Source organism: Rhea pennata, chromosome 1, assembly GCF_028389875.1.
Source record: "Rhea pennata isolate bPtePen1 chromosome 1, bPtePen1.pri, whole genome shotgun sequence".
Lineage (NCBI taxonomy): Eukaryota > Metazoa > Chordata > Aves > Rheiformes > Rheidae > Rhea > Rhea pennata.
In genome coordinates, this window is record NC_084663.1 from 36,366,868 (window position 1) to 36,380,422 (window position 13,555).

The 13,555-nt window shown below is 34.2% G+C and overlaps 1 protein-coding gene across 6 annotated transcripts in view; it reads left to right on the top strand.

The window, feature by feature from the left end:
* The window catches only part of USP15 (ubiquitin specific peptidase 15), a 63,740-nt gene that overhangs the window by 15,704 nt on the left and 34,481 nt on the right, over positions 1 to 13,555 (top strand). For 5 of the 6 annotated variants that reach the window (XM_062584009.1, XM_062584016.1, XM_062584024.1 and 2 more), the window contains exons 3-6: positions 3,022 to 3,152; positions 5,756 to 5,882; positions 9,210 to 9,355; positions 12,024 to 12,085. In XM_062584009.1, coding sequence (XP_062439993.1) covers positions 3,022 to 3,152; positions 5,756 to 5,882; positions 9,210 to 9,355; positions 12,024 to 12,085 — 466 coding nt within the window. Of the gene's footprint in view, positions 1 to 3,021; positions 3,153 to 5,107; positions 5,127 to 5,755; positions 5,883 to 9,209; positions 9,356 to 12,023; positions 12,086 to 13,555 lie in introns of those variants that run through there. The other variant, XM_062584000.1, reaches the window with a different exon arrangement.

The following is a 13,555-nucleotide window of genomic DNA, read 5'->3' on the forward strand; positions in this document are numbered from 1 at the left end:
TCTGAAATCATACTGGCTATTTTGCTTTAAAATTCCTGAAATGCAGTTTTCTTACTACTGTGTTGAAACTGCCCTGCACCCCTTTCAGAATAAGCACAGCCTCAGGGTTTATGGACTTAACATCTTTTTGCTCATTCACAGTTCTAAAAGTATGGCTCTGCATTGGCAGTGATAGCGTGCACTCAACTACTGTCTGACATCTGCTGTTCCTATGTGAAGGCGTTTTTAAAATTAAGAGCATTAGTGCCCAACAAATAGGAGCCATCTAGTTCACATACTGCAGAACAGCAATTCTCTGTGCTAGACTTCTTATCATAAATTGAAACTGAAAATGTGTTCATGCTTTTTAATCTAGTCTTTGGCACTTAATAAAACTGTATATTATGTAACAATAGTTGCTCTCATACTACTCTCCAAAAGTGTTGATTCTGGAAGTTTACATCTAATATAAAGAGTGTAAAATAAAAATGTGCATGTTTTCTCAGATATTCTGTGGTGTAGTGCACTGATGAAGGAAAACTATTATTAAATTCAAGAAGTACTGATTCCAGAAAACTGAAGCAATATGTTGTGCTTATATTACTTAAATACTGTCCCCTTATTTCTAGAACATTTGGATGAAGTGAGAGCAATGCAAAAATAACTAGTGCAGGTTTCAGTTAATCTCAACGTACTGGAATGTTGTTGAACATAAAGCAATGCACCCCTACCGTGTTCAAAAGAATAGGTATATAGTCAACTTCAGATTAACGGAACAAGGAAATTATCATTCTGGACAGCTGACTGCTTATCACAGAAAACAATTTTGCATTTGAGGGGCTCAGTTATCAGTGTCTGAGATTTCTCTGATGGAAATAGGTGACTGAAATTTATACTAGAAAAAAGTGTTTTTAGGAGGACATAATGGTGGAATCCAAATAGCATCTTCTCACTATAGGTACCTGTAGCAATATGAAACCAGTGCAGAAATACAGTATGTGTTTCTTATGTGGTAACTGGACACAGATGTTTATGGATTCCTCCCCACCCACATATCCCCATTCTAGTGGAACTGATTGTAGTGCTGCTATCAATCACCATATCTATATTATTGAGGGGGCCAAGTAGTAGAATTGATGGTACAAGTCACAGCTTGTTTCAACAAGAGTTTCTTGGATACAGCTCCTGAATATAGATTTGGGGGTATTGGGGGGTTGTTGTTGTTGGGTTTTTATATTTGGCTATTTCTACTAAATCATTTATGTGATTTTTATCAGAGAAAACTGCATGCAAACTACATTGTACTCTTGTCTGCTTACCAAAGTATCTTCTGAACTGCAGGTACTACGTAGTATGGAAAGAGTAGGGGTTTTGTTTGTTTGTTTTTGCCACCTCTGAGCAGCTAATGGTAGTAATTAATAGCACTCACTTAAAATACATGAGATGAGAACAATGTGCATCTCCCATTTTTCACTTGCATGCTAAAGTACTTAGCTGGAAAGAGAAGGAAAAAGAGTCAACACCAGTGATAAGCTAATAGGGACAAGAGAGCTGTACATCCTTCTTTGTCCATGTTTCCACCATTTGGGAGATTAAAGCAATAGCATTGCTTTTTCCCTTATTTTCCTGTCAGATCACAAACTATTTAAACCAACTTAAGATATAGCAAATGCAAGTAGAATGGGAAGATTGCTAGAGTCTTGGTAAGCTGGAGTCTCGTTGACTCTTCCAATCAGAAAGCAACTACATCCCTTAAACATATTCCATAAATGTCTTCAGCAGTGATGCCGTCCTACAGAAAAGGTCATATGGAAACACAGTTTCTTAAAATTGTAGTACCAAAAAAGTCAGAACAGCAATTATTAAAGGATGTTTTAATTTAAGGGAGGGTTTTTAATGCTTAGAGATTTTTTTTAATTGAAGTAAATATTGTTATGCTGTGTTTGCTAAATCTCTACAGAGGAGAAATGTGAGACATATAAACATGATAAAATGAGGGAGCTTTAGAACCTTTCACATGCATGCACTTATTTTTCTTATTGCAGAAGAATGTGGGTAACTTCATTTTGTTTAGAAGTATTAAATACAAATCATCTAAGTGGAAGGCCAACACCTACAGCAATATGAGATTATTTAAGATTAATTTTATACTCAATTGTGCACTTTCTGCAATTCATTCACATAGATCGTGTATTTATTTTCATTGTTTTATTTATTTTTATACTTCTGTGTTAAGTTTGCTATCCTGCTTCACTCTTTGGAGCTGATTGTATAAGTCTCCCTCTGTCATCTCCTTCCATATGAAGGGGTGTTTACTGGCCTATAGTTGTGTACTTCCAAGTAGAAGACAGCGGTCCTAATTGAGGCTCTCAGTGGCTCAGGTCTGGAATGAACGTACAGGACTGTATGTTCATTCCAGGACACATACAGGATTGCTGTTACCTTACTACTATAATACAGATTGAACCAAAGCTAAAAGCTTGCTATTTATATAAGAGGTTGTCAAACTGTGCTACTTTCAAGTGCTGAATCTCACTGTCTCTGAAGAGTTTTGTAGGGACCGTTTTCCAGAGCCTGTAGGATTCTTTAAACAGGAGAATCGTACTATGCGTTTCTCCCAGTTTGGCATAGGTGAGTGACTTTGAACTTTGGCTGCAACTGCCCATTCCTGCATTTTCAGTCAAGGATGCAGGAGTAGAACTCATTCATGGTGATGGAGGAGTACGCGCAAAGTGGGTGAGGAAATGAATTGAGTTCTTGAAGGTCGTCATGGTGTGTTATCAAGATAGAAGCTTGTGATTGCGAGAGGCTGTGAAGTTCTCATTTGGACATATGAGAATAGGACTACTACGTGTAATAGGTATGCCATGCAGGTACTAGATAGCTTACCTGTATAGTTTCAAATTAGTTTTGCTTTGAATTCCGTTATACTGATAACATAATGGTGACCTAGAAAGTACTTGATTGCTATTTACATTAAAAAAATGTTTCATTAAAAAATGAAGAGTTAACAACATCCAAGTAAAAGTCTTTCTTTTACAGACGGTGATTCTCAGTCTCTCAAGGAACATCTCATTGATGAGCTGGACTACATCCTTTTGCCAACTGAAGGCTGGAATAGGCTACTTAGCTGGTACACACTGATGGAAGGTCAAGAGCCAATAGCGCGCAAGGTATTCTTAAATAAATTTCCTCCTGGGATGAATAAGATTCAAATACAGTTTGGCAAATAATAGCAAATGCATAGGAGTTGCACAGAAATCTATTAGGAGCTGGCTCTATTAGGAGATCTCAAGTCCTGACCTATGATGATCACTTAGACAAATCCTACTTTAGTTGCTTGTAGATACCGAATTTTATTGAAATTTTAGAGACTTAAGTTTTGAAAATTGAGAAGAATACAAAGGTTACAATTCTTCTTTTCTTTTTGAAAAAAGACCTCTAATTTTTCAAGAACAACTTACTTAGAAGCTTTTAAGCCTAAAAATGCAAATGATTTTGTAAAATAAATATAAACCGTAAAACTCTGGTATTAGTGAAAAGTCTAGCCGTTACAATGTTAATACGGACAGAGTAATTGTTAGTTCCTTTTGCAGTGAACAGTCTTCTCTGTTCAGCAGATTGCTGATTATTTTTTAAGTGAAAACTATGTCTTGACACAAGCAATAGTCCTTTGTCCAGTAGAGGAAGTGGCCCTTCATCAATGTGAGTTGACATATGCATGTTAAATATTAACATCTTGGGCTATTTACTCCAGCATTTATACAATTCACCTGTTTATTTAGCAAATATTTTTTAAATTTTGATTATTTCATAAGATTTTCAACATAGTAATTCAAAGAGGGTACAACTGTACTCACTTAAGTTTAAAAAAATATTTGGGAGGTTTGTGATTTCTAAATTGATTGTTAAGGGATATTCTTTCACTTACAGGGCTCTATGACAATTCCTCAAAATTTGCTGAAAGTATCTATTATAATTAGAATTTAGTTTGGCATAATTTTCAAACAAATGCTAGATTTAGCTCTAGAAGGAACTTTGTGTCTTCAAGATTCATGTGGTCAGCAAGAAAAGAAGTTCAAGAGCTGAAAACTGAATTTTTTTTTTCAACAGTCTCTAACAGTAAAATATTTTTTTTAAAGAGACACCGCTGGAATGTCTCTCTTTTTCTCTAGTTCTTTAAAAGCTGAAATCCACTAAGATGTCTCTCCTTCTTTAAGATAGCTATTATTTACTTGTTACTGTTGTTTATGAAGATGGATTTCATCAAAGTGGATGTTCATTTTTCTTCTTGGTAAAATACAGGTTCTGTAACTTCTCACTTTTGTTTTCCTCTCTACCAATATAGGAGGAAATGGAAGGAGAGAGAAGGAAAATTAGAGTAGCTTGCCTTCTACTCAGAAGGAACTAATTGGAAAAATAATTGGAGTAATGAGTAGCCAAGTAGACTGGCATAGATTCATTGGTTTCTGTCGATATGAACAGTAGTTACCATGTGAGATAACATATTTCCATTTAGATAAACTAATTTTTCTTTATGATGCTTTTCTCATTTGTTCATTGATTCCTCTCATCTGTCTTAGTATTTTTTCATAGTGGTAGAATGGTAGATTTCTTTCATCCCACTTGTTGCAGCAACTTTTTTTTTAACGTGGAACTAAATTTTAAATTAATAGAGTATTTTATGTGATCTGTGTCAAACATTATAAATTTTTAGTAGCATGTAAAAATACTATTAGCACTATATCAGTTTTATCTCAGAAGGGTCTTAACACCATTGCACAGTTTTGTTTACAGCAGCTATTTTGTTGTTACTCTAATAGCTGAAAATCCCAATAAGCTGCCCAAATGAAGATGCATTTTGATTTAAAAAGTCATGATTAGCAGTCATGATAGGTAAGGCAAACTACTGAATAGCAGTAGAATCAGAATCAATCACTTTTTTTTTTCTTTTTTCCCTTATGGCACATGCATAAAAGTTATATTTGTTCAGCAGATCTCTCCTAGCAAGTAGTTGTTGCTTTTTTTTTTTTTTTTTAACACCATATTTGTCAGATGTATCATATATCAGGCTGATGGCTATTTTCAGAGCAGTCTACATGACTAAGTACTGCAGTTACATTTGGGAAGATCAAAGGGAAAAACATGTAAGAGGTGACCCTGAATATTTTTTTTTCTACATTTTACCTTTATAAAAATTTTTTTCCTTTTGTACTTTACTGTTTTGTAATAGATGTTACAAAAGTGAACATCTAAACAACTGTAATGAGTAAGTGAAATTTCACTTAAATTATTAAATGTCAGAATATAGCTGAAAGATCTGATTTGTAGGTATTCGTTTAAAAATCAGTAAATTTTGTCCAGAATTCAGCTGTTAGTCTGTTTTTTGATAAATGTTCTTTAACTGCTGTGTAAAAAGCAGCTCTTCATGTTTTGAGGAAATAGCATACACTGAATGTGTTTTGAAACTAAAAAAAAAATTTATCTTTTGATCTTATCTTTTGATGAAGTTATGCATGTTTGGTTTTCACTGTACTTAACATTTCTGAAAGGCATGGTGGTGTGTATACACAGGTAAGATATAATCATGAGAATATTTTACCTTTCAGGTTACTATATTTTTAAAAAGTTATAAGAGTACCTTAGTTCTCATTTTTGGCGTTTAAGTGTCTTAAGTTATCTGAACTTTAGTTTCTTGAAGAGCTGTTAAAAATATTTTGAAGTGTATGTGTTAAAATATATTTGGACTGATATCTAATGCCAGTCTGTTTTTCAGGTGGTTGAACAGGGTATGTTTGTAAAGCACTGCAAAGTAGAAGTATATCTAACAGAATTAAAGCTTTGTGAAAATGGAAATATGAACAATGTTGTCACACGAAGGTTTAGTAAAGCTGATACAATAGGTATGTACAATTATTTTTTAATAGTTATTAAGATATTAAGATAGTTATGTCTTTAAATGGTACTCGGTGGCAAGTTCTGAATAAATATGTCCTAGGAAAATGACAGATGAGTATCATAGCCTTTATGATGGGATTAGTCTTGTTTGGGTCAATAGTAGAAATTGATCAACTTGGAATGTTTGGGAGTTTAATACAGTTTTTAAAAAAATTATGGTTTATTGTCTAGGCATCTGTGTTAACTTAAAAGTTTGTGCTTTTCAGAAAGTGAACAGCTAGATGTTTTTCATTACCTTTGTTGGATTTCACGGTGCTTTTTCTTGGCTCTAATGTGTTTAAAAAAAAAAAAAAAAAAAACTTTGCTTGCATTTTCATTGATGCCTTTCATTAACCAACACTTTTAGTCACTTAGAAAGGTATATTGGGAAATACAGGAATGAATTGAGTTGATACATTAATGGCCAAAGGTGACCTATAAAGATAACATTCTTTGAGCTGTGGAATGGCTTTTCGGTAACTTTTTGCTCACTGGCAACTCTGTTCCAAGCACTGATCTTATTTGTTTTCCTGAGATACGGGATGAGGTGTTCTTAGAAGCCTTAAAAACATGTCCTTTCTGATGCTGAATCTTATGCATAGCAGTACAGTGGGCCATCATAGAGAGGCCATCCAAAAAAGCTTGCCTCTTAGAGATAGAAAAATTGAGAACAATTTCAAGGGTGAAAGAATAACTGATCCCTGCGCTTCTTATTTTATGCTCCTTTAAAGAGATGGTGGGAGGGGGATCTGTCCTTATCTTTAGTATATTTGAAGTAGTCCTGGAATTCATCAAATGTATAGCTAAGATACTCATTATATCAGTAAAGAATATGCAAAGGGTATCTTACAGAACCTTGAATATTTTTCACCCTTGCTTGCATGTGCTAGTCAGAAGGAGATGCATGTTACCTGTTTATGGTTGCAAAAAGCTTGTAGCACAAAAGAGTTGGTATCAACCCCATTAAAGTTGAGTAGGTGTAGTAAAATCTTCTCAAGAGGTTTGAATATTTCTACCTCTCATCATAATTGTTTATATTACTTACTACCCTCCAGAGGTCAGGACTAGAGCTTTCTTAATTCACATCCACGGAGGAGGTTTGGAGATGCTTACATACTCTTAAGTGCAAGATGTATTTATCTGCCAATCTTCAAATGTGTATTATTCCTAGAATTCCTTTGCTTTTCTACCCAAGTAGAAATATTTTAACTAAGCTAAGTTGTATGTGAATAAGATAGCACAAGATGGGGAAAAAATTAGTTATAGTAGATGAGCCTAATAACGACTGTTGTTTTTCTTGGGATTGTATTGGTTACATCTGGTGCGTTCTATGGGCCTTCTTGGAGATCTGCAATTGAGGACGCTGCCTTTGGAGTCAGTGCATATTAACTTTGAGACTGGTTGACTAAGTCATTTTCGTTGTTGTTAAGAAAAGAAGCTAGATAATATATGTATTTCAGGCAGCATTTCTTTATAGTTTATATGCTTGAACAGACGTGTACATTTTGGATCATAAGTCAGCACTTCAGTGATACTTGCTTGGGGTGGCTGAGGGCAGGAGGGAGAGGATTATAAAGTGCACATTAGTTAAATTAATGTAAATGTATTAAAGATATCTTAGTTTCACAGTTTCCAAGTAGCATAGTGGTCAAGCAAAACAAGCTTTTCCCAGAGACGTGAACATATGTGTCTGTTGTGTTGTCATCTGATGGGATTGGTGCTTCCTGTCTTGTAACAGTTCTTGCAGAAGATACAGGAGGTATTACTTCAGTGCTTGCTACAAATGAGAACTGCAATGATCAAAAACTTAATGTATCATGGTATTAATAAGATAACGAAAAAATACACTTTTTTAAAATTCATTTTTCTAATGAAAGTCATTGACAAATTTGGAATATTTTGGAAGATTGTTGCCGGGTAATCTTATTCTTCTGTTCAAGTATAATGATTTAAAATCATTGATAATTGATTAGACAGTACATGATTAAAAAAAACAACAAAATAGTCAACAACCTCTTGCATTGTTCATAGCACCTACCTTGCTACGGATGACCTCAGCATTTGCTTTCACACTGAAAGCATAAGTTAACCAATATAAAGGGAACTTGTATTCAATTACTTACAATATCTACAGATACTATTGGCCAGTTGTTATGCATTTCACAAGCCAACAGTTGGATTTTTACAACATACAGCTAAGCTTTAAATCTTGTTTTGACTTTTTGTATTTGTCATAGGTGTATTAGAAATAATAATAATCTTAACTAAAGCGGGAGGTGGAAGGGAAATGCTGGAGAAACTGAAACACTGACATTTTTATCCTGAGACTTCAGAGGAGCATCTTCCAAAGAGTTTATGTTGCGCATTTTTATTATGGTTTTCAGTGATCATGAGGAATCAACTTGTTTAGGATAGTCTTTGTTTTTTATTTGGCTGTTTGACAACTGATTGTTGGCTGTTAGGAGAGTTGACAGTTGGCGGCTTTATGAATGGACCAGTTAAAATCATCTACATAAAGTTGCTATGATGTAGCAGTGACTTAAGACATTGGTTCATATTGAATAACTCTTTCCCAAATTCACCTTTTGCAGAAAAAGAATGAAGTTAATGATTAAGTTCTTAAAATCCAGTTTCAGACAATAATTATACTACCTCAAAATTATATAGCGCTGAATATGTTTCTAAGGAGCAGGAGCTTGTAAACCTTTTTATGTTAAATCTTTCAGGGACCTCAAATATTTCATAATTCCTTCTAAATAATTATGCGTTCCAGTTATACGGAATAGTCTTCAGTTTCTGTGAGTCTACAAATTAGCGTTTATGTGTATGTGCTATGGTGAGTGATAGGAGTAGTACAAGTGAGTGAAAAAACAAAGGGATTGATCTGGGGAGAGGATCAGAACGACTTGCCTTCCCTGTTTTGCTGCCAGTCTCACTTCTAGTCACTGCCCACCCATTTAGCCTCTTGTGTTACCACACTCTCAGGGAAACAAGTAAATGGATAGCTGTGTAGATCCTGTCATCTGTTATTTGTGTACCTCTCTTTATTTGATCTACTTTGTCAGAGCAGTCTGGTGAAGGAGAATCAGTCAGGAATAAAATAGTTTTTTGGCTGTTTTAGACAACTAGCAAATTCCTGCTTTTCCTACAACATGATAGAATTGCATGTTTATTTCTACACTCTTATTCATATTCTGAATATAAAAAAGAGTAGGTGCCTTTTGTGCTTCAGTAAAACTCACAGTGTTTGTATACTGAAATGCTAAACCTGTGTTTTCTCTCTTTCAAAACAGATACAATTGAAAAAGAGATAAGAAAAATCTTCAATATTCCAGGTGAAAAAGAAACCAGACTGTGGAACAAATACATGAGTAATACTTTTGAACCTTTAAATAAACCAGACAGTACCATACAAGATGCTGGTTTATACCAGGGACAGGTACTATGTATATCGTTTCTGTTTTGTATATCTTAATTTTTTGCATATGAAAATGTTCCTGTACTCAATTTTCCATATTTCTAAGTGGAATTTACCTCCTGTCCTAATAGGTTATGTTTGGGATACAGGATTTTATAAACAAATCATCAAAATAAGTTGTCTCTGTGTGCCTTTTCAGGGTTAAAAATGAGTTTCATTCTCCTGGTGAATGTAATATTGCTGACATGAATTTGGTAAAACCTGAAGTAAAATGTTCTGGGGATCTAGGATATGTTCTAGTCATGCAAACCAAGTTTTGAATAACTTTTTTGATATCTAGGAGAATAAATCCTCTGCTCTGATTCCAGTGTCCAGATTTCAGAAAGTAGTTAAGAAGAATTGAAGACGTTTCAGATAAGACCTATAGAGATTAAAGAGCTGGAAAACCTGCTTTACCATGAGACTACATCATTATCTAAAAATATCTTGTAAGAAATCTTTCCATAAAGATACTTATGGGAAGATTTCTTACAAGGTATTTTTTTTTAGCTGCTCAGAGTAATGTAAGAACAAATATTGTAGTTAAATCTGTACAAATGTAAGTGGGAACTGACTAGACAATTTGAGGGGTGGCATCATTAGAATAACTTTTCTGATGATTACATTGATTCTGTGTTATGTAGTCTTCCAATCAAGTTGGATATTTTCTCAAAAGCTGTAGTTCATGCAGTCCTGTTACAGATATGAATGGATGAAATCTGATAGCAATATTTGCAGGCGAGATTATATTAAAGTATTTTCTTTGCCTTAAAATGCTGAACACTAACCTACCTACTAGAAGCATTTATGCAGTGCTTTAGTTTCTTTTATGGGACAGAAGATGAATAATCAGTGTACCAAAATAAAAGCTTGAGGTACAGTACCCTTTTAGCATTGTGCTGCTCACACTTAAACCCTAATGCAGTTAATTTTCACAATGTGCAGGTCCTCCTGTAAGAGCCCACATCTTCCATGAAAGATTTGTGTCAAAGATGTAACTTGTAAATTGCCTCTATACAAGTGAAACATTAACCATGAAGCATGCATGTCCTGAAATTAGCCATAAAAAGATCTACAGGTAACATCTGTACTAGCAGCAAAACAAATATTATTCAAAAGCATGGTTTCTGAAAATGATAAATGTCATGGTAAACCATGTCTGCTTGAGTCAGTTGTACTTGCTGACACACTTGAGGTAGTTGTTTTTCTTGTTGAGCCTTCTAATCTAATAATAGTTATTCAGACTATTAGATTCTATCAAATCTAGTACTTCTTCATTACCTAATACCAAACTATGTATGTGATTGGTAAGTAAATTAATGTTCTGAATTGAATTGATATTCACAAGTTGGTTTCTGAAGTGAACTTTTAAGGATTCCACTCAACTCTTAAGTATAAATTTTCTTTTTAATGGGTAGTCTCTGAGAAGCAATGAAAGGAAATGTTGGCTGTCTTAGAGCACTTATGACCAAAGACAACAAACTATTCTTTTCCAGGTTTTCAGATGGTCATGTTAGAAACCTGTTTTCAAATTTCATGTGTTAATGTGTTCAGAGTGAAAATGTAATTTCATCTTCAAGTGGCAGCATGATTTATATGTAACGTTTTAAACATCAGTACATGTGAATGTGTATGCCTTTGTGTATCTGTATGCTTACACAATGTAACAAAACTTGGCAGTTATAATCCTGTCATGTGAATGTACAATTATGCAGAATTAGTTTCATTTGAAACTAAGAGTTAGATTCAGCTTAAATTTTGGAGTCTACTGCCATTCAGATGATTTTGGCTCTCCTGCCTAGCTTTCAGCTGTCAATCCAGAAAGGCATGAGTTTTTTGTAGGTCCTGTGTCATATCTGCCAGCCTAGGCCAGATATCTCAAATACCCAACGGCGTTTCAAATAGCACTTGATGCCTGTGTTTAGGACTGAGTGTTCTGTACTCCTATTTGTAGTAGTAACAACTTGAATTAAATGAATTTCATTAGCCAACTGTTCTGCTGGGAAATAAATATTATATGAATGGTTTTACAGAGCGTGCAGGAGTAACCAGATAGGTATGATTTTAGGGATGTCAAGGCAGCAAATATTTCTCGATCTGTATAGCATCTGAGGCAAAATTCCATCATTAATGCCCCTTCCCTTAACAGGGCTGTTCTGTAGATATGATTTGTATAGATTGTTTTGACACTGCAGTTCTTTTTCTAGCCAATGTGCTGCTTTGCCTTTAACTCTGAAAATATCTATTATGAACTTAACAGACAAAACAGTCTGTGTACCTTGTCTGCCTTAGATACTTACATGGCATCCCAGTTATAATGGTAACTTCAAATCTTAATCTCTTTAAGTGAATTCCCACTACATTCTTGACAGGTAAGGACTTGCCATTTTATCCATGGGGAGTTAAAGCACAGAAGTGATAAGTGACTTGCCCAAAGCTTCACAAACGTGCAAAGAAAGGAGGACTAGAGCAAGAAAAAAATTCATGTAATTGAATGGTTTATTCTTGAACCTCAGGGAACTGGCTTAAACATCAGTCTTTTCTCTCTTGGTCATGTGTCAGCAAACCCATTAAAAAGATCCTCATTAGAATAGAATGTAATCTATTGATATTGTTATCTCATTTTTCTTTATTTTACTTTTTTTGGTAGGTACTAGTGATAGAACAGAAGAATGAGGATGGAACATGGCCAAGGGGTCCTTCAACTCCTAAGTAAGTTGTGAATTTGTCATGTTGCTTGATAAATCTTAATTTCTTAATGTTCACTAGTTATTTTGCTTTAAAAACAAGTGGTTTCTTTTGAAAGTGGTGTTTTATTTTGAAAACCATTCTTTAAAAATCTAGCTGAAAAAATGCAATAAGCTGTATTTGTCATTAAACTAAACATTGTAGAATATGACTTTTAAAATGGCTTCTTACATATACATTGCATAATTCTGTTGACTTCAGCCAGTGATATGCTTTGTCCTGTTTACAGTGGCTTTCTACCATGGATTGTTTTCTATAATACTTAGTTTATTTTAAATTACTGTTTTAAAGCATAGTATGTCTGTTAGGAGAACATGGGTATGTATGTTTTATTAGAATTATTAAATATTCTCATAGGTGGTTGATCCTTTTATCTGTAGAGCACAATGTTTACACATAAACATGCTTTTAAATTGCAGTCTTCATCACTAGAATGTTCCCTTTGTTCTTTGGGGCTATCCTCAATTAAGAATATAATGGTATTTGTCTTTTCTATTTTTCCTGCAACCATTAACAGCAGCATCTTGATAGTGGAAAGCAAGTAGGAAATGACTTGTGTGGGGAGGTTTTTGTTTCTTTCTTTCTTTCATTTATTTGGCTACATTTTTTTGGATATCCTTTCTGGAATCTAGATTGTGTTGTTCATTGTTTACATGCATTTTGAACAACAGTTGAAACTAGTTACTAGTAGATTTATGGCATTATCTCAGCCTTACAATATTTAACTTTTTTCTTTTGTCTACTTGATAAGTATATTTTTCATTAAAACTAAGTTCCTCTTATTCCTTTTGACATCCTGAATTCATATAGATGAGGTTTATCGTAGGTTTAAAACACTTTCATAATATCTTCTCTTACCCTTTGAAGGACAGAGATACTTATCTTTGGGATTATCTATGCCAGCACTTTAGTTAGGAGCACCAGTTCGTGTTAAGTTGCCTAATGAAATCTGATTTGTCCAATTTAAGCTTTGTATGAGCAGTATAACTTTACTTAGCAGGATGTTATTTCATGGAGAGAATGGAGAGCAGCAAAAAGAATGAGATGCAGAATACTTGAATTTTAATCTCTGGTCTTAGAATGCATCTCCTTGAAATATAACTTGACTTTCAGTCAAATTTTTAAAGGCGTATTTGAAGGCAAATGGAACTTAATTGAACATCATGGTTTCTTTTGAAAGTTTTGCTAGGAAAATATTCTTGACGATGGCATCTACTTTTATTCTCCCAAATTTCCATTCCACTACATGGAAGACGTTCAGAAGTTATATTTAAATTAAAGCATATTTCTTGGAAAAAAATTGATTTGGGGGAAAGTAAAAGGCTAATTGAGAATTCTGGTATCAAAAGAGGCTCATCTGGAAAACAGAAAATGAAGATGAACAGTTCTGCCACTAACTTGAGGTATATTTTTGAGATTTGAGAGTTATCAGAA